At 49.0% G+C, this 27,353-nt stretch overlaps 1 protein-coding gene across 4 annotated transcripts in view; it reads left to right on the top strand.

The window, feature by feature from the left end:
* s100z (S100 calcium binding protein Z) overlaps nt 1-27,353 on the top strand; it is a 67,757-nt gene that overhangs the window by 25,846 nt on the left and 14,558 nt on the right. For 3 of the 4 annotated variants that reach the window (XM_038805537.1, XM_038805536.1, XM_038805533.1), the window contains exon 2: nt 13,852-14,004. In XM_038805537.1, coding sequence (XP_038661465.1) covers nt 13,864-14,004 — 141 coding nt within the window. In that variant the 5' untranslated portion in view covers nt 13,852-13,863. Of the gene's footprint in view, nt 1-13,309; nt 13,457-13,851; nt 14,005-27,353 lie in introns of those variants that run through there. The other variant, XM_038805534.1, reaches the window with a different exon arrangement.

The raw sequence follows: 27,353 nt of genomic DNA on the forward strand, positions 1-27,353 counted from the left end.
TTTGCCCCCTCCTTTGCTGCTCTCTGCTACCATTCATGCCGGTTACTGAAAAAGTCCATGATTCCATCAAATCAGAAAGCTCCTGAGTGTTCAGGTTTTGCAGAGGGGAACGTACAAATATAGTGAGTGGAACCAAGGTAGCATGGTGCTGGAGAACAATGGGAGGCTGAGACTGGAGGGAGAGCAGGCCAACTATTCCAACTACCCGTGAGTTTGACCATTTTTAGCAGTTGTGTGAGAGGGTTGCTGATGGGGAGCAAGTGTTAGCACCACTTTACTGAATTCACTGTCGATAGTTAATTGTCGGGGAGGCGACAGGAGATGCAAGACTGAAGGATAGCATAATACTTTTACAGTGGCACTGGTCCTCAGCACTGGAATTCCTTCTCCATACCTCTTCATCTCTTTCCCTCTCTTTCCTCCTTTGAGACACGGCTTAAAACCTACCTCTTTCACGCAGTTTATGATATTTCCTGATCAAATTTTGATTTAAAGCACTCCGGAAATGAAATGAACATCGTTTATTGTAGGCTTCAAATGAAGTTCCTGTGAAAAGCCCCTAGTCGCCACATTCCGGCGCCTGTTCAGGGAGGCTGGTATGGGAATTGAACCGTGCTGCTGGCCTGCTTTGGTCTGCTTTAAAAGCCAGCTATTTAGGCCACTGTGCTAAACCAACCTGTGAAACTCCTTGGGACATATTACAATGTTAAAGGCACTATGTAAATGCCAGTTGTTGGTTGCTTTTGGTATCAAATGCTGCAGAAAGGTCAAGTAGGACCACAGGCGGAGTCACAACAAATGCCATTGGTAACTTGGAAACCAGGATTATCTCAGTGCTCCAAGTGGGAGAGAAATAAGAATAAAAGTATTTGAATCTGAATAAAGTGATAGGACAGGTGGACACAGAGTTTGATAGAGATAGCACATTCCATAAGCTTGGGAAAAAAAAGAATTGGAGATAGAGCAGGGGTGGATTTGGGGCCGATGTTGACTTCCTAAGAAGCAGGATGATGTTCCACCGCCCCCCCCCCCCCCCCCCCCCCCCCCCACCTTTACAATACTGCTTAAATCTGACCTTATTGATCAAATCTGTCTCAATACTTCAACAACAACAACTTGCATTTTGTAGCATCTGTAACAGAATAAAGCATCCCAAATCACTTTCCAGGAGCATTAAGGAACAAAAAAATTGATACTGATCCACATAAGGAGATTCTAGGCCAGACGACCAAAAGGTCCGTGAATGCAATAGGTTTTAAAGGGGATTTTGAAGGAGAAAAGCGGGATTTAGAGAGGAAAATCCAGAACTTTGGCTTTAGTAGGCAACTGATTGTCCAGCCGCCCTTAGTGCAGAGTAATTGTTTGGTAATTCAGAACTTGAGTATTGCTGATAAAAACAGACATGTTGAAGCTTTTCAACTTGCATACATCAGGACACCTCACAAGAATACCCTTATACTGGTATTAGAACAAAGAACAAAGAACAATACAGCACAGGAACAGGCCCTTCGGCCCTCCAAGCCTGTACCGGTCATGATGCCACCCTTGAAATGAAAAATGAAATCACGAGTAGACTTCAAATGAAGTTACTGTGAAAAGCCCCTGGTCGCCATATTTCGGCGCCTGTTCGGGGAGGCTGGTACGGGAATTGAACCGTTCTGCTGGCCTGCCCTGGTCTGCTTTCAAAGCCAACGATTTAGCCCTGTGCTAAACCAGCCCCCTGGCCAAAACTCTCAGTACTTCCTAATGCTGTATCCCTCTATACCCCTCTATACCCATCCTATCCATGTATTTGATGAGATGCCATTGATGTATCTGCTTCCACCACCTGCCCTGGCAACGCTTTCTAGGCGCTCACGACTCTCGGCGTAAAAAACCTGCCTCGCATGTGTCCTCTAAACTTTGACCCACAAACCTTAAACCTATGCTCCCTGGTAACTGACCCCTCCAACCTGGGAACAAGTGCCTGCCCATCCATTCTATCCATACGCCTCATAATCTTGTAGAGCTCTAACAGATCACCCCTCAACCTCCGTCGTTCTAATGAAAACAATCCGAGTCTATTCAGCCTCTCCACATAGCTAACCCCCTCCAGACCAGGCAACATCCTGGTAAACCTCCTCTGCACTCTCTCCAAAGCCTCCACATCCTTCTGGTAGCGTGGCGACCAGAATTATGCGCAAAATTCCAATTCTTGACAAATGTGCTGGTGCGTGCTAGATAAAAAGTTTTGACATATCTCTTTTATTCAGCCTTGGTGGAGAGATTAAAGACAAATTATTTAAAGGCCAGAGTTGGTGGAATGCACAGATCCAAGGGGAGGTTAAGTGATTGGAAGTGATTGCAGAGGTGGTAGGGTCATGGAGGCATTTGACAACAAGGATCAGAATTTTAAAACTGAGGTGTTGCTTTAATAAGAAACCAATGTGGATCAAACAACAACACAGCAGAGAAAGGAGAGTGGAACCTGGGTGCGATTTAGCACATGGGCAGAATGGCATCACGTTTCTGGAGGGTGGGTGTGGTGAATTATATGCCTTGTAATTCACACTGTATTGCCTTGCATGTATTGTGTCCTTGTGGGCTCTGTATGTGAGCAGTTGCGCGGCTCTGCCCATAGGGGGAGATGAGGTGTTTGTACTGGGCTCCACCCTTGGTTCCGCCCATGGCTCCTCCCACTAACCAGAAGTATAAAGTACTGCTGCCATAAGCCTGCTCTCAGTTCCTCTGGTCGCAGGCTGGCTTAGTTGTAAGACTATTAAAACCATAGTTTACTTCCAATCGTGTGTCTAGTGAATTGATGGTTCCATCAATTTAATAGTCTTAGAAAACTTGAAGAAAACTACTATGGAATCAGCCCTCAAACCTGACCGACTAGAACTCAACCCGCAGGCTGCAGAGGCGAAGGAAATCTTCCTACATTGGCTCAGATGTTTCAAGGCCTACCTGGCTGAATCAAGCACCTCAGAAACTACAGACGAGCAGAAACTCAGCCTACTGCACGCAAGGGTGAGCCATCGTATCTCTGCGCAACTTAATTGTACCATCTCATATACGGAGGCCATGGCCATGCTCGACCGAATGTACGTGTGGCCCATCAACGAGGTCTACGCGCGGCACATTTTCACGACCCGCCGCCAGCGCCCCACGGAGTCGCTGGAAGACTTTCTGCGTGATTTAAAAGCCCTAGCTCGGGACTGCAATTTTCAGGCTGTAACAGCCGCCCAGCATATGGAACTCGCTGTCCATGATGTATACGTGGCAGGGCTCAGGTCCAACTATGTGTGCCAATGGTTGCTTGAGAAAGGGGCCCAGAATGTGGAGGACACTGTAGTGTTAGCTACAACTATGGAGGTCTCGTTCCGCAGTCTCACCTCGTTCCCCGCAGACCAAGCGACCCCATCATGAGCCTCCGACCAGTGACTGCCCCAGGCCTGCGCCGCGCGGCCATCCACTCACTATGCAGCACCAGCGTGCCATTTTTGTGGGCAGCCCCAACACCCACGGCAGCAATGCCCGGCCCGCAACGTGACCTGCAGCAGCTGGGGTCGCAAAGGACACTATGCCCGGGTATGCCTAGCAAAGAAAACTCCAAACTCTCCCGCAGCCCAGATCACTCGCTTCCCAAACTCACAGGCCCGCAGGCCCCGTAATGCTGCAGCGTGTCTGCCGACTCTGCCCCAGCTGACATGTGCGATTCATGGGGGCCGCCATCTTGGCAACCCTCCTCCACGCGGCCGGCCACGTGCGTCTCATGGGGGCCATCATCTTGGACGCCATCTTCCTCGCCGTCCGCCACATGCGTTACACTGTGGCGGCCATCTTGGGCTCCATCCTCTCCAGCCTCCGAACCTCATCTCGAAGACTACGACCTCAGCGGACAGTCATCACGGGGCCACTCCAGCACAGCTGATCGAGCTGCCGACTACCCGCAACTCAGCGCGGTCACGTTGGACCAGTCGCATCCGGAACACCTCCGGAACTCTATGATGACCGTTAAAATAAACGGGTACAGGACACCGTGCCTCTTCGACTCCGGGAGCACCGAGAGCTTCGTACACCCAGATCTGGTAAGACGATGTTCGCACTCTATCTTCCCTGCATGGCAAACTATCTCCCTCGCCTCGGGCTCACGCACTGTTCACATACAAGGGCGCACTGTCGCGACCCTAACGATTCAGGGCGCCAGCTACTCTAATTCCCAGCTGTATGTACTCCCCGAACTCTGCGCCCCACTCTTATTGGGACTCGACTTCCAGTGTAATCTCAAGAGCCTCACACTCAGCTTCGGCGGACCCCTAGCTCCACTCACTATCTGCAGTCTAGCGACGCTAAAAATCGACCCCCCTCCACTCTTTGCTAACCTCACTCCGGACTGCAAACCCGTAGCCACTCACAGCAGGCGATACAGCCTGCAGGACAGGGTGTTTATCAGAACCGAGGTCCAGAGACACCTACGTGAGGGAATCATAGAGGCCAGTAATAGCCCCTGGAGAGCTCAGGTGGTGGTCGTCAAGACCGGGGAAAAATTCCGAATGGTAGTGGACTATAGCCAAACCATTAACCGGTTCACGCTCCTCGATGCGTACCCCCTCCCCAGGATTGCAGACATGGTTAATCAGATCGCCCAGTACCGCATATTCTCCACGGTAGATCTGAAGTCTGCATACCACCAGCTCCCAATCCGCCTGGAGGACAGCCCCGACACGGCGTTCGAGGCAGACGGCCGCCTCTTCCACTTCCTCTGGGTTCCCTTTGGCGTCACAAATGGGGTCTCGGTGTTCCAACGGGCAATGGACCGAATGGTGGACCAGTACGGGGTGCGTGCCACGTTTCCGTACTTGGATGACGTCACCATCTGCGGCCATGATCAGCAGGTCCACGATGCTAACCTCCACCGATTTCTCCAAACTGCCCAGAAACTTAACCTCACTTATAACACGGAGAAATGCGTTTTCCGCACGACCAGACTAGCCATCCTCGGCTGTGTCATGGAAAACAAAGTCCTGGGCCCCGACCCAGACCGTATGCGCCCCCTCTTACAACTCCCTCTCCCTCATTGTCCCAGGGCCCTCAAGAGGTGCCTGGGATTCTTCTCCTATGCCCAGTGGGTCCCTCAGTACGCGGACAAATCCCGCCCACTATTTCAGGCCACACTCTTTCCTCTGTCAGCTGAGGCCCGCCAGGCCTTCAACTGCATCAAAGATGACATCACCAAAGCGGCCATGCGGGCGGTGGATGAATCCATCCCCTTCCAGGTGGAAAGCGACGCCTCAGCGGTTGCTCTCGCAGCCACTCTGAATCAGGTAGGGAGACCAGTCCCCTTTTTCTCCCGAACCCTCTCCGCTTCGGAACTTCGACACTCCTCGGTTGAAAAAGAAGCACAAGCCATCGTGGAAGCCATACGACACTGGAGGCACTACCTCGCAGGTAGGAGGTTCACCCTCATCACCGACCAGAGATCGGTTGCCTTCATGTTTGACAACTCGCAAAGGGGCAAAATTAAAAATGATAAAATCCTGCGGTGGAGGATTGAACTCTCCACCTACAGTTATGATATTATGTATCGACCGGGGAAGCTCAACGAGCCCCCAGATGCCCTGTCCCACGGCACGTGCGCCAGCGCGCAAGACGACCGCCTGAAAGCTATCCACAATGACCTCTGCCACCCGGGCGTCACCCGGCTCGCCCACTACGTCAAAGCCCGAAATCTGCCTTTCTCCACCGAGGAGGTAAAAGCCATCACCAGGGATTGCCCGATCTGCGCGGAGTGCAAACCACACTTCTATAGACCAGACAAGGCCCAACTGGTAAAGGCATCCCTGCCCTTTGAACGCGGAGCATCGATTTCAAAGGGCCACTCCCCTCGACCAATCGAAATGTGTACTTCCTGAACGTCATCGATGAGTTCTCCCGCTTCCCGTTTGCCATCCCGTGCCCCGATATGACCTCCCACACAGTCATTAGGGCCCTGCACAGCATCTTCACCCTGTTTGGTTTCCCCAGCTACGTACACAGCGACAGGGGTTCGTCCTTTATGAGTGACAAGCTGAGTCAGTACCTGCTCGACATGGGCATCGCCTCGAGCAGGACTACCAACTACAACCCCAGGGGGAACGGGCAGGTGGAGAGGGAGAACGCGACGGTCTGGAAGACCATCCTACTGATCCTCCGGTCCAGGAATCTCCCGACCTCCCATTGGCAGGAGGTCCTACCCGACGCGCTCCACGCTATTAAGTCCCTCCTATGCACTGCCACCAACCAGACCACTCACGAACGGCTATTTGTTTTCTCTAGGGGCACTACCACGGGGGTTTCGCACCTAGCTTGGTTGAAGACACCGGGCCCGGTTCTCCTCCAGAAGCACGTCCGGGCACACAAAACTGATCTGCTCATAGAAAGAGTGCTCCTACTCCAGTCCAACCCCCAATACGCTTTCTTCGAAAACCCTGACAGCCGTCAGGACACTGTTTCCCTCCGGGACCTGGCGCCTCCAGGATCCAACTCCACCACTACCACCGCCGAGGTACCCCTCACACAACACCCCACCCAACCCTCCATGCCCTGCGCCCCCACACCTATAGGTTCACTGCCCGTGCTCCGCGCCCCAGCGCCTATAGGTTTCCTGCGCTCCCCGCCGCCCATCGCACCGGTCAGGTATGAAGCTCAGACCGAATCACACCCAGAGTCCACGATCGTACCCTCACCGACCGCCACCACCCAGCCACCCGAAGAGGCTGCAACCCCGGTGCTCCGCCGATCCCAAAGGACGACTCGGCCACTGGACCGGCTCAATTTGTAGACCCGTCACCCCTGCCGGACTTGATTTTTTTACAGGGGGTGAATGTGGTGAATTATATGCCCCGTAATTCACACTGTACAGCATTGCATGTGTTGTGTCCTTGTGGGCTCTGTATGTGAGCCTTTGCGCGGCTCTGCCCATAGGGGGAGATGAGGAGTTTGTACTGGGCTCCACCCTTGGCTCCGCCCATGGCTCCGCCCATGGCTCCTTCCACTAACCGGAAGTATAAAGTACTGCACCCATAAGCCTGCTCTCAGTTCCTCTGGTCGCAGGCTGGCTTAGTTGTAAGACTATTAAAACAACAGTTTACTTCCAATCGTGTGTCTAGTGAATTGATGGTCACATTAGTGGGATAATGAGAGACTGGCCACAAGTGCATTGGAATTGTCAAGTCTAGAGGTAACAAAGATCTGAATGAGGGGTTCAGCAACACATAACCTGCGGCCAGGGAAGGATTGAGTGACCTTAGAGAGGTGTGTGGTGAATGTGATTCACACTATATATAGTTGCCATATCACTCCATGTATATATGTTCGTTATCGACCCATTGTAAGTGCAGTTGCACTATCCGACCATAGGGGGAGTCGCTCTGGGAGTACGCGAGAGTTTGTACTGGGCTCCTCCCTTGGCTCCGCCCAGGACTCCTCCCCCTGGGACCGATGTATAAAGATCAGTGCCTTAGAGCCAGCCTGCCAGTTCACCTGAAGTTCAACGACGAATAGGCTGGCTCTATTGTAAGTGTATTAAAGCCTCTGTTCAGATCCAACTACACGTGTTCGCTGAATTGATGGTTCCATCAATTTAATACACTTAAGAAGCTGCCGAAGTAAAGCATGGAATCCGCTCTAAAACCAGGACGTCTAGAACTCGATCCGCAGGATGCAGAGGCGAAAGAAACTTTCTGCCACTGGCTGAAATGTTTGAAGGCCTACCTGGCCGAAATCAGCACCGCTGAAACTACGGAGGAACAAAAGCTCAGCCTACTGCACGCGAGGGTAAGCCACAGAATTTCTACACAACTAAATCCAGCCGGTTCCTACATCGCTGCGCTGCCGATTTTGGACAAAATGTATATTAGGCCCATGAACGAGGTCTTTGCCCGCCATGTGTTCACGACTTGCCGACAACGGGCTACTGAAACTTTAGCTGAATTTGCACGCGAGTTGAACAATCTCTCAAATGACTGCAATTACCAGGCCGTAACCGCGGCCGAACATAGGGAGCTTGCTGTGCGGGATGTTTTTGTAGCGGGTCTTCAATCTAGCTATGTACGCCAGAGACTATTAGAAAATGGGGCCCAGGGCTTAGAGACTACCGTAGAGGCTGCTATCACGATGGACGTTGCCTTCCGCAGCCTCAACTCATTTCCTGCGGACCCTGCTAACCCCGCATGGGCCCCCGACCTGAGGACCCCCCAAGCCTGTGCCGCAAGACCCCCCAGCTATCGCGCTGCCACAGCCGGCCGCCCTACTGTCCCAGTCAACTACTCAAACTATCCAGCTGCTCCAGCTAATTACTCAGTTCCCCCAGCCAGCTACTCAGTTCGCCAAACCAGTTATTCAACTGCTCCAGCCTGCCACTATTCAGCTCCCCAAACCAGTTATTCAACTGCTCCAGCCTGCCACTATTCAGCTCCCCAAACCAGTTATTCAACTGCTCCAGCCTGCCACTATTCAGCTCCCCAAACCAGTTATTCAACTACTCCAGCCTGCCACTTCTGTGGACAAAGCCAGCACCCGCGGCAGCTCTGCTCAGCCCGATCCGCGACCTGCAGCAGCTGCGGGAAGAAAGGCCACTATGCTAAAGTGTGCCTCGTCAGAAGGGCCCCAGCCCTCAACACCCCAACAGTCCAAAAACATCGCCCCCAGCACCAGCAGGCCCGCGGGGCCTGAAACGCTGTGGCCTATGCTCAGGCTCCGCCCTCTCCCGCCACATGCGATCCATGGGGGCCGCCATCTTGGCAAACCTCCACCATGCGGCCGGCCATGTGCAATTCATGGGGGCCACCATCTTGGACGCCATCTTCATCACCACCCTCCACGTGCGATCCACGGGCCCTAGCTGCATCCCCAGACTCAAACAGCTCATCGGAGGAGTACGACCTCCCCGGGCAGTCACCACATGGCCCGCAACTCAGCGCAGTGTTCCTGCATGAAGCTCGCCAGAACGCAGCGGCATCTACTCGACAGGACGCCCGATCGGAAGAATTCGACTCCTCCGGGCACCCACCACGCGGCCCGCAACTCAACGCGGTCACCCTCGACCAATCTCACCCCAAGCATCTGAGAAATTCGATGACGGAGGTCCAGATCAACGGGTACAACACATCGTGCCTCTTCGACTCCGGGAGCACAGAGAGCTTCATACACCCAGAACTGGTAAGACGCTGTTCCCTCCCTATTTATCCCGTCAACCAAACTATCGCCCTCGCTTTGGGCTCCCATTCCATCCAAATCCAAGGCCGCACTACAGCAACGCTAACGATTCGAGGCACTCGCTATTCCAAATGTAAACTGTATGTCTTGCCCGACCTCTGTGCGCCACTCCTCTTAGGCTTGGATTTCCAATGTAATCTCAAGAGTCTCACCCTCAGCTTCGGCGGGTCCCTGCCCCCACTCACTACCTGCAGCCTCGCCACGCTGCGCATCGCCCGCCCTCCTCTCTGCGCCAACCTCACCCCGGATTGCAAACCGGTAGCCACCCGCAGCAGGCGGTACAGCCTGCAGGATAGGGTATTTATCAGAACGGAGGACGGAGGCTGTTCAGTGAGGGGATCATAGAGGCCAGTAACAGTCCCTGGAGCGCTCAGGTGGTGATCATCAAGACCGGGGAAAAATTCCGCATGGTCGTCGATTATAGCCAGACCATCAATCGCTTTACGCTCCTAGACGCGTATCCCCTCCCCAGAATCGCAGACATGGTAAACCAGATCGCCCAATATCGGCTATTTTCCACGGTGGTTCTGAAGTCTGCATACCACCAGCTCCCAATCCGCCCGGAGGACCGCCACTACACGGCATTCGAGGCCGATGGCCGCTTCTTCCATTTCTTCCGGGTTCCCTTCGGCGTCACTAACGGGGTTTCGGTGTTCCAACGAGCAATGGACCGAATGGTAGACCAGGACGGGCTGCGGGCCACGTTTCCGTATCTGGATAATGTTACCATCTGCGGCCATGACCAGCAGGACCACGACGCCAACCTCCACCATTTTCTCCAGACGGCCCAAAAATTAAACCTTACATATAACAAGGAGAAATGCGTGTTCCGCACAAACAGACTGGCCATCCTTGGCTACGTCGTGGAGAACGGAGTCCTGGTCCCAGACCCGGACCGCATGCGCCCCCTCTTAGAACTCCCCCTCCCCCATGGCCCCAAGGCCCTCAAACGGTGCTTGGGGCTCTTTTCGTACTACGCCCAGTGGGTCCCCCAATATGCGGACAAAGCCCGCCCACTCATCAAGGCCGCACTATTTCCCCTGTCTGCTGAGGCGCGCCAGGCCTTCAGCTGCATCAGGGGCGACATCGCCAAAGCAGCCATGCGGGCGGTTGATGAATCCACTCCCTTTCAGGTTGAGAGCGACGCCTCAGAGGTAGCGCTAGCAGCCACTTTAAACCAAGCAGGGCGGCCCGTTGCATTTTTCTCCCGTACCCTATCCGCTTCAGAACTCCGACACTCCTCAGTCGAGAAGGATGCACGAGCCATCGTGGAGGCTGTCCGACACTGGAGACACTACCTCGCAGGTAGGAGGTTCACCCTCATTACCGACCAACGGTCGGTCACCTTCATGTTCGACAACTCGCAAAGGGGCAAAATTAAAAATGACAAAATTCTTCGGTGGAGTATTGAACTCTCCACCTACAATTAGGATATCAAATATCGACCGGGGAAGCTCAATGAGCCCTCGGATGCCCTATCCCTCAGGACATGGGCCAGAGCGCAAATCAGCCGCCTAAAAGCCATCCACGATGACCTCTGCCACCCAGGGGTCACCCGGCTCGCCCACTACATCAGAGCCCGAAACCTGCCTTTCTCCAACGAGGAGGTAAAAGCGGTCACCAGGGACTGCCCGATCTGTGCGGAGTGCAAACCGCACTTCTATAGACCAGACAGGGCCCACCTGGTCAAGGCTTCTAGGCCCTTTGAACGCCTTGCGATCGATTTCAAAGGGCCACTCCCCTCCACTAACAAAAACATTTACTTCCTTAACATTATTGACGAGTTCTTCCGATTCCCCTTCGCCATCCCATGCCCCAATATGACCTCCCACACAGTCATTAGGGCCCTGCATAGTGTCTTCACCCTGTTCGGTTTCCCCAGCTACGTGCTCGACAAGGGCATCGCCTCGAGCAGGACTACCAGTTACAACCCCAGGGGGAACGGACAGGTGGAGAGGGAGAACGCGACGATCTGGAAGACCGTCCTACTGACCCTCAGATCCAGGAAGTTCCAAGTTTCCCAATGGCAGGAAGTCCTCCCTGACGCGCTCCACGCAATTAGATCCCTCCTGTGTACAGCTACCAACCAAACCCCCCACGAGTGGCTCTTCATTTTTTCCAGGGGCACTACCACAGGGGTCTCACTTCCGGCGTGGCTGAGGACGCCAGGCCCGGTTCTCCTAAGGAAGCACGTCAGGGTGCACAAGACCGACCCCATTGTTGAAAAGGTGTGCCTGCTTCATTCCAACCCACAGTACGCTTTTGTTGAGTTCTCGGATGGTCGCCAGGACACAGTATCCCTCCGGGACCTGGCACCCGCTGGATCCAGCCCCCCATCTACCCCCACCGAGGAACTCCTTTCCCCGTTCCTTATGCGGCCACCCCCTTGCACCCCCAATTCTGTGAGCTCACCCCACCAGTCCCGAGCGCCAGCACCAGCCCGCCCCCAGTCTTCATTCGACCAGGAGGTGTATGAGGCTCGGACAAGACTCGCCCCGGAGCCGGCAACCGTACCACAGACCTCGACGCCCGCCCAGCCACCGCAAGAGGCTGCAACCCCGGTGCTCCGCAGATCAAAACGGACAATTCGTCCACCGGACAGACTGACTCTTTGAGCCATCGCCTCCGCCGGACTTGATTTTTTTTAACAGGGGGTGAATGTGGTGAATGTGATTCACACTATATATAGTTGCCAATATCACTCCATGTATATATGTTCGTTATCTACCCATTGTAAGTGCAGTTGCACTATCCGACCACCAGGGGGAGTCGCTCTGGGAGTACGCGAGAGTTTATACTGGGCTCTTCCCTTGGCTCCGCCCAGGACTCCTCCCCCTGGGACCGATGTATAAAGATCAGTGCCTTAGAGCCATCCTGCCAGTTCACCTGAAGTTCGACGACAAATAGGCTGGCTCTGCTGTAAGTGTATTAAAGCCTCTGTTCAGATCCAACTACACGTGTTCGCTGAATTGATGGTTCCATCAAGGTGGAAATAGTCGGCCTTCATGATGGTTTAGATATGTGGCAGAGAGCTTATATACCTGTGTGCTAGATTTTGTTGTCTCACCCTCCTCTGCAGCAGCATGAAGTATTTTGCTACATTAAAGGCACTATATAAGTTGATGTATTTTTTCTATATTCCTTCATATGCAACATCACTGGCATGTCTGGCATTTATTACCCATCCTTAATCACATTCTTGAACAAACCCGAGTGGTTTGCCATTTTAGAGAGCAGTGAAGAGTTAACCACATCGCCATGGGTCTGGAAACAAATATAGACCTACATTGGGAAAGGATGACAAATGTCCTTCCCTAAAGGACATAAATGAACCAGATGTGTTTTTTCCAATGATATTTTAGCTTCATGGTCACCATCATTGATACTAGCTTTTCCATATTTATTTAATTAACTGTATTTAAATTCCCCAGCTGCTGTGCTCAGAATATGAACTCATATCTCCGGATATAGTCCAGGTCTTTGGATTTAGGGGCCAATAATATACCCCCAATTGGACAATGCCTGAAGGGCTGTATTGCAGCATAGAGATGAGAGGAGTCAGGGAGAGGAAATGGGGACATTATTTAATTAACGCCGTTTTATCTAGTTGACATCTTTGAATGCTTCTATTTCCCAGAGAGGGACAGAAAGGAAGGAAAAAGTATTTCCAACAAGGGGATTGACACAGCTGCCACTAGACAAAGTAAGGAGAATAACAAACACCGAGAATCTAATACAGTCAATGGAGGTTTGGTAAATGAAAGACCAGTGAGAGAAGGAATTGTTTTAGACTGGGTTACAGTGACTGTATAAAGTGTGAGTTAATAGTTGGTGAGGAGGATTTCAGAAATTATACAAGAGGCTCTATGTGATGCTAACTTACAACGTGCAGGCGAGCCATGTTGGTGAGTAAGTCACCTGAACACATTGGCTGTGAAGGGACAGGAAATTAATACTTGTGACCCTCACAGGTGACATCCCTGAATCCAGCAAACTGATGATCCAGCACTAATCTGGGCATTTAGTTCAGTATCTTGGGAGGGCTGTTGTTTGTGTTTCTGTATTTAACCAACCAAACTGGTTTGTAATTATTATTGGTTGATGCACTCGAATAGGTGTGTTTCAAATCATATTTCAGCTATAAATTGTGCAGGAGGAGAGTTGTCCCTAGTCAGTCCACTATCATCGTGATTGATTCTAACTGCCTTTCCGACAGCAGGTAATCACTCTCTTATTTTGCTTCCTCGTTTACTCAGCTTCTTTCATCTTCCAGTTGGCTAATGTGTTTACATGAGCATCTTTTAGTGATAATTTTCAAGTCAAAATTATTTATTAAGTGCCAGTGTATTGATTATTCACAGATATTCTGCAAAATGCTGGATTTGTAATCACTGCCAATATTCATAGCTGTGGTGGGTACACTAACACTAGCATTGCTGTATTATTAACAGGGATATATTTTACCTGGCTATATTTTTCTGGTAATTAGATTACATGCACCGCCCCTGTTTAGAAGGATCGCCTGCAATTACTACTTTAGTGCTTGTGATGAAGGAGGTAGGTAGAGTTACACTGTGCTAATGTGCTGGTTTTTGCTTGTGCCTTGCTTTTCAGAACTCTGCCAAGATGCCATCCCAGCTGGAAGGTGCCATGGACTCGCTGATCCACATCTTCCACAATTATTCCGGCAAAGAGGGGGACAAGTACAAACTCAACAAGGGCGAAATGAGGGAACTTCTGCAAAGTGAGCTGGGTAATTTTCTGGCGGTAAGAACATGAAAGGGAAAAGGACACAATGGCTCCTTTCTCTTTATTTTTTTTTCTGTCTTACTTTCTCAGTTAACAGTGCATGATTTCTCCATAGTGGCCTTCCTCCTTTACCCCGTTAGTCTAACGTGAAGATTGCTTGAATTTTGAAGTTTCCAGTATTATGTACCAAAGACTGGGGGTGGAATTATAAGGGAATTAAATTGCAGCTATTCAATAAAAGCCAAATACTGCGAATGCTGGGAATTGAAATTATAAAAAGAAAATGCTGGAAAAACTCAGCAGGTCTGGCAGCAACTGAGGAGAGAGAAACAGACAACATTTTGTTTCCATCTGGCTCTTTTTCAGAGCTGAATGGAGATAGAAATGATGAATTTTATACTGCTGAAGATGGGGCGGAGAAAGGGGGAAGCTCAGGAGAGATTTGACAAAGATGCCATGGACACAAGACAAGAGGAGTGTATATGGTAGTGTTAAAGACTAAAGAAAGTACTAATAGTAGCATAGAGGTTAGATAGCACAATGTGTCAATGGCAGAACAAGGGTTAGTGCTCTGAAAGCAAAACACAAGAACAAGTTACAGACTGACCATTCAATGTCTGGTTTCTCTCTGAAGCCCATCCCCATACCTTCTACTTCCCAGCAGGCATAGGTAAAATACAGCCATAATTCAATCATCCAAAAAGGATACTCTTCACTACATCATGCCTGTATTGCCTCTTTCATCCAATTTACTCTGCTCCCCTGCCCTGTCCCTGCAAATAGGTCCTTTTCGATCATATACCCAATTTCCTTTAGAAAGTTGCCGTTGAATCTGCCTTCACCATCGTTTAGCCTTGTGTTACTTCAGATCATAACAAGATCATAACATAGCTTTAAATTGAGGGGAGATAGATATAGGACAGATGTCAGAGGTAGGTTCTTTACTCAGAGAGTATTAAGGGCATGGAATGCCCTGCCTGCAACAGTAGTGGACTCGCCAACACTAAGGGCATTCAAATGGTCATTGGATAGACATATGGACGATAAGGGAATAGTGTAGATGGGCTTTAGGGTGGTTCACAGGTCGGCGCATCATCGAGGGTCGAAGGGCCTGTACTGTGTTGCAATGTTCTATGTTCTATATGTTCTAACTCACAAAGCAAAATATTGTTACTGTGTTCAATGAGCACATGGGGCAGGATTCTCTGCTGGTTGATGCCAAAATCGGGGTGTACGATCGGACGGAGAATAGCTCCCAATGCTCGAAAACAGCGTCATTGCGACGCACGCCGTGCATAGTTGCAACCGCATTCTTATCTCATTAGCGGGCCCACCCGCGATGCTGCGCCTCCAATGGGCCGTGTGCTCCCAACAATCGTGAACCTGGCATGGTGGCGGTTGAGAAGGAGCGGCGAAATAGTTCTAAGTCAGGATGGTATGTAGCTTGCAGGACCTTGCAGGTTATTATGTCCCATTACATCTACTGCTCTTCCCTTCTAGGACGTAGAGGTCACAGGTTTAGAAGGTGCTGTCAAAGGAGGCTTGGTGAATTTCTGCAGTGCATCTTGTAGATGGTGCAGTCGTGTTGCACCTGATGGTGGAGAAGTGAATGTTTGTTGATGAGGTGCCAATCAAGTGGGAATTTGCCCTGGAGGGGTCGAGCTTCTTGAGTGTTGTTGGAACTGCACTCATCCAGGCAAGGGGAGAGTATTCCATTACATTCCAGACATTTGTCTTGTAGGTGGTGGACAGGATTTGGGACATTAAGGGTTGAGTCACTCACGCAGAATATCCAGCTTCTGACCTGCCCATGTAGCCATAGTATTTATACAGTTGGTGCCGTTAAGTTTCTGGTCAATGCTGACCCCAAGATGTTGGTGGTAGGGGATTTGCTGGTGATGTAATAGCTGAAGATGGTTGATCCTGGAAACCATCCCCAAGAATCTCTCCGGCAATGCCCTGGAGTTGCAATGATTGGTCTCCAACAACTACAACCATCTTCCTTTGAAATAGATATGGCTCCAGCTAGTGGACAGTTCTCCCCATCATTCCCATTTTATTTTATTTTATTAGGGCTTCTTGATAACACACTTAGTCAAATGCTGCCTTCATCTCATTCGGCTTGGAATTCAGTTGTCTTGTCCATGTTTAGGCTAATTTTGTAACGATAGTCGGATGGTCTTGATGGAACCAAAGCTGAACATTGGAGAACAGGATATTTTATTTTATTTTATTTTATTAGGGCTTCTTGATAACACACTTAGTCAAATGCTGCCTTCATCTCATTCGGCTTGGAATTCAGTTGTCTTGTCCATGTTTAGGCTAATTTTGTAACGATAGTCGGATGGTCTTGATGGAACCAAAGCTGAACATTGGAGAACAGGATATTGGGTGAATAAGTGCTGTGTGATTGCAATGTTGGTGGCACCTTGCAATACTTTGCTGATGATTGAGATTAGACTGATGGGGCAATAATTGGCTGGTTTGATTTATCCTGTTTCTTTCGTAGACGGTATATACCTGGATGATATTTCACTTTGTTAGTCTGATGCAAGTGTTGTAACTGTACTAGAACAGCACAAGTTTTCAACCAGTTGGTTTTCAGACTCTTTACTTTATCTAGTGCAGTCAGCAGAAAGAAAATCCCACCAAGGAATGTAACCTTTGGGATGAAACATTATCAGGCCACCAATTTGATTTTGTAGGTGTTTGCCGTGAGAGTTGTACTGGGCCGTGAGTGGTGCTTGACGTCAGCTTCTAAAATCATCACTGGACACCTGTAATCAGGTCAGTAGCTCCGGATAAATCTTCACAAAATGGTAACCTTAAAATACCAGTCAATAATTATATTCTTGGATTACATTTTGCTACTTTGTTCAGGTATTTTGCCAAGTGACTACAATAAAACAAGATAGTCCAATGTCAACTCGCTCCTCTTGGTCCCCAGACACCATTTCCTCCACAAGCAAACCTCAGCCAGTGTCACTGTATGTAGATGATTAGAGTTTCAGAAACCTGGCATGGCATAAAGTGAGGCACCCATAATATCTGCAATCACCATGGGTCCCTGACTCAAGGAGAGCCTCTGTTGTAGAAATGCATTAACCTTGGACAGCTTCTGTCTTTAGTTTTATTAAATTGATAATTAGTGTTAACCGTTGCTGGTTGCTCATTGTTAGCTGAATCATGAACACAGAACAACTCATTTCATAATGCTGTTGGTCAACACTGTGAACTTGATGATCACTTTCTCGGTGGTGCTGACTTGCAGCTCACTCTGATGTCTCCTCACCTCTCAAACGCCCGCTGCTCTGTGTGCTGCACGTCTAAGCATTCTGTTCTTGCTGAAATCAAAATAAATTGCTTTAAAGGGAAGAGAATATACTGCTCCTTTGGTTGCTCCCTGTTTCATCTCAGAGCATGAGAAGAACGTTGGGATTCAATAAGACAGAGGAAGAATTAACATGGATAAGAGATAGCGAGCTTAAGAAGGTCAAACTCATATTTCTGATTTGCAAATTTGCAATAGCAGATTTTAATCAAACCCGGAGTCATTTTACGAATTATTCTCATTTTCCGCTCACGGGATCACCTACCAGGAATGCATAATCCCTAATTTTATTTTCACTCTGTCCCTCTGGTTTACAATCTATGTTCATGTGTCATTAAAAATCTTCATGTGTCATTAAAAATCTTTTGCATCTTGTTTGCAATAGAGCATGTCCATGTAATTGCCTATATAGTTATTCACTTTTGTTTGTCAGAACAGAATGCAGGATATTTTTAAAAAATGTGTGAAACTTGTTGAAATTCAAACAAAAGTGTGTGTGCTCATACAAAGAAGACCGAAAGTTAGCATACAGGAGCAGCAAGCAATTTGGAAGGCAAATGGCATGTTGGCCTTTATTGCAAGTGGATTGGAGCACAAGAATGAAACGGTATTGCTACAATTATGCAAAGATTTGGTGAGGCCACATATGGAATACTGTGAGCAGTTTGGATTGCCATATGGAAGGATACACTTGGACCTGAGGCAGTAAATTGAAGGTTCACTAACTTGGTGTCTAGCAGGACTGAGCGTGTTGCCCTATGATGAACAGCTGTATAAATCGGGCCGATACTTTCTAGAGTTTAGAAGAATGAGAGGCAATCTCATTGAAACATACAAGATTTTTGTTAGGGGCTTGAGGGAATCTAAAACACAGGGGCAGAGACTCAGAACAAAGGTTCTATCATTTAGGAATGAGCTGAGGAGGAATTGCCTCACTCTAAGGATTGAACATCTTTGAAGTTCTCTATCCCAGAGGTTGTGGATTGATTACCTTTAAGACTGAGATACACAGATTTTTGGTCTCTCAGAGAATTAAAAGATACAACGAACAGGCAGGAAAATGGAGTCGAAGTCCAAGGTCAACCATAATTGTACTGAATAACGAAGCAGGCTCGACGGGCATATGGTCAACCCCTATTTCTTGGGTTCTTGTGTAAATATTTATAGTGAGGGAACCCTTTCTAAATTTATCAGTATTTTGTAACCAGATAACCATATATAAACATTTGGTTCATCAACAAACTATGATCAAATCATTCAAAATGCATTTAGTTTATTTCTTAACAATTGAAATAGACACACCTAAAATAATATTCAAAAGCATCCATATGTCCCAAAAATAGGATTATATGTGTCAGTGAATTGTCACAGAGCTTAATTGAATCCTTTATCTGAAGGCCTGGGCCTCTCCCAAAAGCCAAGTATTTGGCCTTGCTACTTTTGCCCAGAGAATGGTTTTATAAATTGTAGCCAGATCGTGCAGTTTGAGCAGGGGTTATGCACACAGGTTTCAAGGGAACAGATCCTCAGGGGAAGCCTGGTTGCTGCATTAAAATAATGCAGGATACCAGGAAATCAGTCTGTGAGTCAAACTGATGTTCTGTCCCTTCTGTCAACCGTCCCAACCCCCTCAGGTTTCCTTTTACATAGCACTACCTGGCTTAACAACCTCACTGTGCTGCCACGATCCAGAATTCCTACCCTATCAAGTCCAGGGAATTTCCCCAGGGATACTAGAGTCCAGACCTGTCTCCTGTGCTATGCAATAAAAATAGAATTTGACTATTTAATCACTATAAACCAGTGGCCGGATATTATTTCCTTCATGTGTCTGCATCTGGAATGTGAAATAAATATGTCTGCCAACTCTTTGCAAGCAGCTAGCTGTATATTACTCCGTTAGGATACACTTATTGCTGTTGTGAATTGCCTGCACAATAATTGCCCTAGTTAAATTGCCCCGGTTATTAAGATTATTAATGATATTTCAAAGGAGGAGAAGCTGAGGCCTAGCAAGGGTTTGGCTGGGCCAAGGGGAACAAGAGCTGGCACAACGATGAAGTTGACGTCAAAGTTGCGAATTGTGAATCTGAGTCCAAGGTTGCTTGTGACTATTTGGCAATAGTGTCAGAGCTGTGACTAGGAAGCACTTATAATGTAATATAGAGATTAGGGATGTAAGTCCCTGAAGCCTGTCTATTCATTTAATTAGGTGATGGCTGATATGGACCTTGCCTTTTCCCACTTTTCATGCCCTTACCAAAAAGTAAAGCTCAGTTTTTAAATTTTAAGTCGACCTGTTGTTTGGAAGTACAGTCAGCAGGTTAAGGATGAGATCAGGAGGCAGCAGGAATATTGCTGAAGTAAATAAAATCAGAAGTTTATTAGAAGTGGTATTATGCATTGAGGCAGATATTGGTCATCGAAAGAAAGAGATGAATTCTGGCACGCGTGCATTGTACCGCTTGTCATGCAAAGGCTTCTGGTAATTGTGAACTTTTTGGGAAGTACAGCTGACATGTATTTAGAAAAGCAAAATACTGCAGATGCTGGAAATCTGAAACAGAATCAGAAAATTGTTGCAGCACAGAAGGAGTCTATTCGGCCCATCATGTCGGTGCCGTCTCTGAAGAACCAATTTATGGGCACCATTCCCCTGAAAAAAGGAAATGCTTGAAGTGCCCTGGTCTGGCAGTGCCTACGGAGAGAAAAGCATGGTTAAAGATCCATCTCTTGCTTCTTTACTTTTCCCATTACCACCCACCTTTTGCCTTGCATGATGATCACTTTTATCTTTTAATCTCGCCTGTCTTCCACCCATCACAGACCTTCTCCTTTGTCCTTTTGATCTTTAACCTTTTCCAGTCCTGATGATACATCATTGACCTGACACATGTGAACTCTGTGGTCTCTCTCCACAGATGCTGCCTGATCTACTGAATATTTCTGGCATTATCTGTTTTTGCTTCAGTGTATTTAGTTTGATTGCTTTGAGCTGTTAGCTTGTGCGTCCAGATATCAGGGACATTCTGTAAGAAGGGTTAGGATTGTAATCTTGGTTACAAATACACAGAGGTACCTTGAGGTGCACTGTGTTCTTTCTTGTGGAGGAACAAATTTTATGGGTGCACTTGTTATTTCTCGATTTTTATTTTACGTGCAAAGTTGTTTGTTTTATTTTTAGTATCTAAAGTGGGCTGGGTGAGAAACTACCACAGAGGTTGCATGTTACAGAAATGTATTTTGATCATGATCGGTCAAAGATCATTTGGCAATGGCACTGCGGAGCTATTGAGGGAGCTGACAAGAATCTCGGAACACTTCGGGAAACAAACAAAACTGCTACAGGCACTAAAAACCTAAACTGCTAACAGCAAGCCAGCAATGACATTTGTGGAGTAGTCGTGTGTTAACAAGGTTCAGGCTGGCCTTCGACAGAATCCGGAAGATATTAAAGATGAACAGTCGAAAGATGAAGCAAGACAAGAGAATGTGGAGTGGGGAAGAAGGAAACTCATTATTAAAATAAAGACAAAATGAAGCTGCAAAGTGATTAGAAAATGGTTCAATGACAGAAGCAATAATAATAATAATAATCTAAGGGCAGCACGGTGGCCTAGTGGTTAGCACAACTGCCTCACGGCGCTGAGGTCCCAGGTTCGATCCCGGCTCTGGGTCACTGTCCGTGTGGAGTTTGCACATTCTCCCCGTGTCTGCGTGGGTTTCGCCCCCACAACCCAAAAATGTGCAGAGTAGGTGGATTGGCCACGCTAAATTGCCCCTTAATTGGAAAAAATAATTGGGTAATCTAAATTTAAAAAAAATAAAAAATAAATAATAATAATAATCTTTATTATCACAAGTAGGCTTACATTAACCCTGTAATGAAGTTACTGTGAAAAGCCGCGAGTCGCATCATTCCGGCACCTGTTCGGGTACACTGAGGAAGAATTCCGAATGTCCAAATTACCTAACATCACGTCTTTCGGGAATTGTTGGAGGAAACCGGAGCACCCGGAGAAAAACCCACGCAGGCACGGGGAGAATGTGCAGACTCCGCACAAACAGTGGCCCAAGATGGGAATCGAACCTGGGACCCTGGAGCTGTGAAGTAACAGTGCTCCCCACTGTGCTACCTCTATGTGTGAGCCTATTGTGCAAAATCTTTGGCTTTCCAATACAATAATAATGTTTCTCAGGGGTCCCTTCAGTACTCTGGGGAGGCCAAAGAAATTGCGAGGCTGGAAAAGTTTGGGGAATTCTGCTCTGGAGAGTACGAATGGCGAGTTAATAGTTGATAACAAGGAAATGGCAGATGAAATGAACAAAATATTTTGCTCCTGTCTTTACTATAGAGGATAGAAAAAACATTCCAGTAATAACTGTAAACCAAGAGGTGGAGGGGAGAAAGGAACTTGCTGTAATTACAATCACTAGGGAAGCAGTACTGAACAAACTGATGAAGCTGTGGACTGACAATGGACCTCATCCTCGGGTAGATGCATTGGTGTTAATTTTCCAAAATTCACTAGATTCTGCAACTGGAATGTAACGAATAAGCATAGACACATAGAAAATAGAAGCAGGAGAAGGCCATTCGGCCCTTCGAGCCTGCTCCGCCACTCATTATGATCATGGCTGATCATCAAGTTCAATACCCTGATCCTCCCTTCAACCCCCCCCCCCCCCCCCCCCATCCCTTGATCCCTTTAGCCCCAAGAGTTATGTCTAATTCCTTCTTGAAATTACACAACGTTTTGGCCTCAACTACTTTTTGCGATAGTGAATTCCACAGATTCACCGCTCTCTGGGTGAAGAAACGTCTCCTCACCTCAGTCCTAAAAGGTTCATCCCTTATCATAGACTTTACAGTGCAGAAGGAGGCCATTTGGCCCATCGAGTCTGCATTGGACCTTGGAAAGAGCACCCTACTTAAGCCCACGCCTCCACCCTATCCCTGTAACCCAGTAACCCCACCTAACCTTTTTGGACACCCTGGGCAATTTATCATGGCCAATCCACCTAACCTGGCGTTCTTTGGACTGTGGGAGGAAACCAGAGCACCCGGAGGAAACCCACGCAGACACGGGGAAATTGTGCAAACTCCGCACAGACAGTGACTCAAGCCAGTAATCGAACCTGGGACCCTGGAGCTATGAAGTAACTGTGCTAACCACTGTGCTACCGTGCTGCCCTAAACAATGACCTCCAGTTCTGGACTCCCCCACCATCGGGAACATTCTTTCTGAATCTACTCTGTCTCATCCTGTTAGAATTTTGTAAGTTTCTATGAGATCCCCTCTCACTCTTCTAAACTCCAATCAATATAATCCTAACCGACTTACTCCCTCCTCAAATGACAATATAACCCTTCTATACAAGAAGGAGGTAGGCAGAAAACAGCAAATTAAAGGCCAGTTAGTTTGACATCTGTCATGAGGAAGGGAGCTAGAAACAATCATTGAGGAGATTATAACTGGGCACATAGATAAACTCAGGTTAATCGGGAAGAGTCAGCATTGTATTATGAAAGGGAAATCATGATTAACCAATTTATAGGAGTTCTGTGAAGGGGTATCACACTGAGGATAAAAGGAAGCCTGTAGGATTTCCAGGACACATTTGATAAGCTGCCACATCAAAAATTATTGAGAAAAATGAAAGCTGATTGTGCTGTGGATAATGTATTAGCTTGGATAGAAAATTGGCTGGCTGGCAGAAAATAAAGAATATGCTTAAATGGGCCTTTTTCCGATTGGCAGGATGTGACAAGTGAAGTCCTGCAGGGCTCTGCGCTGGAGCATTAACTTTTCATAATCTTCACAATTTATATCAATGACTTAGATGAGGAGAGTGAAGGCATGGGGCGGGTTTCTCCCGGATTGGCGGGATGGCCCGACGCTGGCGTAAAAAACGGCACGAACCACTCCGGCGTTGGGCCGACCGGAAGTTGCGGAATCCTCCACACCTCCGGAGGCTAGGCTGGCCCCTGAGGGGGTTGGCGCCGCGCCAGCCGGTGCCCAAGGGACTGTGCGAGCTAGCACATGCACAGAACTGCCTGCGTGGTTCAGCGCCTGTGAAGACCGGCTGGCATATTCTGGCGCATGTGCGGGGGTTGTCTTCTCTGCACTGGCCATAGCGGAGCCCTATAGGGGCCTGCGCAGAAGGAAGGAGTGCCCCCACAGCACAGGCCCGCTCGCAGATCGGTGGGTCCCGATTGCGGGCCAGGCCACCGTGGGGACGCCCCCCCCCTCCGGGGTCGGATCCCTCCCCCGAGGACCGCACCAGCCAACCTACCTGCCAGGTCCCGTCGTGTGGGACCATGTCCAATCCACACCGGCAGGACTGGCCAGAAACAGACGGCCGCCCGGCTCATCGGGGCCCGGAGAATTGCCGGGGGGGCCGCTGCCAGAGGCCCCGACCGGTGTGGCGTGATCCCAGCTCCCGCCCGAAACCCAGCACCGGAGAATATGGCAGCCAGCGTCAGAGCGGTGGGGCGGGATTCACGCCACCCCCCCCCCTCCCCCCGGGTATTCTCCGACCTGGCGGGGGGGCCAGAGAATCCCGCTCGTGGCTATTAAGTTTTCAGATGACACAAAGATAGGTAGGAAAGTATGTTGTGAAGAGGACATAAGAGTTTGCAGACGGAAATAGATAGGTTGAGTGAGTGGGCAAATATCTGGCAGATGGGGTATATTGTGGGAAGATGTGAAAATGTTCACTTTGGCAGGAAGAATAAAAAGCGACGTTTTACTTAAATGGAGAACAACTGCAGAACTCCGAGGTACAGTGGAATCTAGGTGTTCTATTACATGAATCACTCCTCCCAACCCCACACCATGGAAATAACAGGTCACTCCCCACAGCATGCATGCATGAGGGTGGCCCAAAACCCTCCCTGATCCCCTCAGCCACCCCATCAGACTGTCCATCAATCCTCTCCATCAGAGACCCCCCCCCAATAAGTCACCCCCTAATAAGAGACCCTTTTTGGATGCCCCCCCCCCCCCCCCCATCAGATACCCCCATCAGACCCCTCCCTCATCAGAGTCCCCTGCCTGAGCGTTTAAGAACAATCCAGGCAGTAAAGTGAATAATCACAGCATTTTCACTGATCCTTCTCTTACATCTGCTGCCTCCGACAAAAGTGTCTTCAACATCAGCTTCAAGTGTCAGGGGCTTCCTCAAATGACAAGTATACTTCAAAGGGCTTCAAATCCCTTGACAGCCTTTGAAATGCAAATCTTCCATTCAATTTCACACAGTAATACATTGTATTAGCCAGTGATTTAGTTTTATTACTCCAGAGACAGATGTTTGGTGGATTGTTGATGTATCCCTTCACGCATCTCAAGTACCCTGCTTTGTCGCATGAGGAAAGTTTGGACAAATTGGGCTTGTTACACTGGAGTTTAGAAGAGAGAGGGGTGACTTGAATGAAGTATATAAAATCCTGAACGCTATCAACTAGATGATCGTGGAACGAACGTTTTCTCTTGTAGGTGGGTCCAGAACAAGGGGGTACTGTGTCAAAATTAGGGGTCACCCTTATAGGACAGAGATGAGGAGAATATTTTTCTTTGAGAGAACTTTGGAATTCTCTACCCAAGAAGGGGCTGGAGGCAGGGTCATTGAATATTTTTAAGGCAGAGGTAGATAGATTCTTGTTAGTGATGTGACCATCAATTCACTCGGAGACTCGAGTTGAAGTAAACCGTGGTTTTAATCAGCTTACAACTTTGCCTGCCTGAGACTGATACAATACTGAAGGCGGTCCCGCAGGACTGCTGCACTTATACTTCCTATAAGGGGCGGAGCCAAGGGCGGAGCCCGGACATGCTCCACATCTCCCCCTGTGGGTGAAGCCACACAGTGGCCCATAGATGGAGCCCACAGGGTTAATAGCAAGGTACAATGCAACACAGTATAGTGGTGAATTAACAGTGTTTATACATTCACCACAGTTAGGCAAGGAAATCTGGGGTAAATGGGAATATAGAATTCAACGTAAAGAAATCAGCCATGTTCTCATTGAATGGCGGAGCAGGCTTGAGAGGCTGATTGACTTACTTCTGCTCTTATTTACTATGTTTATAGCCAACTTTCTATCCATGTTGCCACCATTCTTCTCATTCTATTTGCCCAGTTATTGTAAAACCACCTTCTGGGAAGTACTTTATCGATGGTCTTCTGAAAACCGACTGTGTTGCCTTTATTAATTCACTCAGTCACCTTGAAAAAATACCTTTTAAAACTGTCTAACATGACTTGCCATTTAACAAATCTGCATTGGCTGCCTGATTAACATATGTATTGCTAAACGCTCATGAATTTGTTGAGGCAAAATCAGACCTATTAGTAAATATAAGTATTAATCCTTCAGTGTGTTGCATCACTGTGATACTCTGCAGGTACACATTCTGGAAAGAATCAGTTCAATACGATCAGGAGAAAAAGGGTAGTACAAAAATAAGGGCCGGGATTCTCCGAAATCCCGGCCAAGTGTTGACGGCAGCGCCAAAACCAGCACGAGTGATGACGGTGTTAATGGGCCTCCAAGCCCAGTCATTCTCCCCTTCCTCAGGGGCTAGCATGGCGCCGGAGTTCTGCCCGCTGCTCCGGCGCCAAAAGCCGGCCCAACACGGCCGGCGTGGGTCCGTGCATGCGCGCCACGGCCGTCTCCGCACCGGCCCCCCGGGCAACATGGCGGAGCCCTACAGGGCCGCATTGCGGAGGAAAATAGGCACCCTCCCGGAATGAGCGTGCCCGCCGATCAGTTGCCCCCGATCGCGTGCTTGGCCACAGTGGAGGCCCCCCCCCCCAGAGTCAGCGATGCCCGGCCCTCCACCAGCGCAGCCCACAGCCAGAATGGTGAGGTCCCGCCGGGTTGGACCATACGCGAACGACTCCGGCGGGACTCGGCGGGCACTCGGCCCATCGAGCATGGAGAATCACCACGGGCCAGCGCGATTGCCGCCAATTCTCTGGTCGCTGGAGAATCGGCGGCCCAGCGTCAGAGGGGCGTGGCGAGATTCGCGTGCCCCCCCACCAATTCTCCGACCCGGCACGTGCTCGGAGAATCCCGCCCAAGATTGATTTTGTATTAATGACTGTGCCGAAGTTAATTTTGGTGAACAAACTCTTGCCATGGTGATACTTCCAATTAAGAATGAGTAGATGACGGCAGCACTTCCGGTTGGGGCAGGGTCAAGGGAAATGCCGATTCGGGCCACCATAGATTTGAGCCAGGGAAGTGGGTGGAAATTTCCGGAGATGGGAGGAGAAAGGAATTAGGACACTAAAAGATTTGTTTCTTGGGGGTCGGTTTGTGGGATTGAAGTAGCTGGGAGCGAAGTACGGGCTGGAGCAGGGGGAAATATTTAGATACATGCAGGTTTGAGACTTTGCCAGAAAGGAGACACAGAGCTTCCCAGTAGAACCGGCTTCCAGATTGCTGGAGGAGGTGCTGACGACAGGGGGACTGGAGAAGGGGTAGTATCGGAGGTTTACGGGGCTATTTTGGAAGAGGAGAAGGCGCCGCTGGAAGGGATCAAGGCAAAATGGGAAGAAGAGTTGGGAGAGGGTATGGAGGAGGGGTTCTGGTTGAGGGGCTCTGGAGGGTGAACGCCTCGTGTGCGAGGTTGGGGCTGATACAGCTGAAGGTGGTGTAGAGAGTGCACCTTACAAGGTAGAGGATGAGCCGGCTCTTTGAGGGGGTAGAAGATGTGTGAATGTTGTGGCGGGGGGGGGAACCCGCAAACCATGTTCATACATTTTGGTCCTTTCCAAAGCTGGAGGATTACTGGAAGGAGGTTTTTAGGGTAATCTCTAAAGTGGTGCACGTGAAACTAGACCCGGGTCCTTAGGAGGCCATATTCGGGGTGTCGGACCAGCCGGGGTTGGAAACGGGCGCGGAGGCAGATGTTGTAGCCTTCGCCTCGTTGATCACCCGAAGGCAGATCCTGTTAGGGTGGAGATCAGCCTCTCCACTCTGTGCCCTGGCGTAGCAGGGAGACCTACCGGAATTCTTGATGCT

This window comes from Scyliorhinus canicula, chromosome 8 (genome assembly GCF_902713615.1).
Source record: "Scyliorhinus canicula chromosome 8, sScyCan1.1, whole genome shotgun sequence".
Lineage (NCBI taxonomy): Eukaryota > Metazoa > Chordata > Chondrichthyes > Carcharhiniformes > Scyliorhinidae > Scyliorhinus > Scyliorhinus canicula.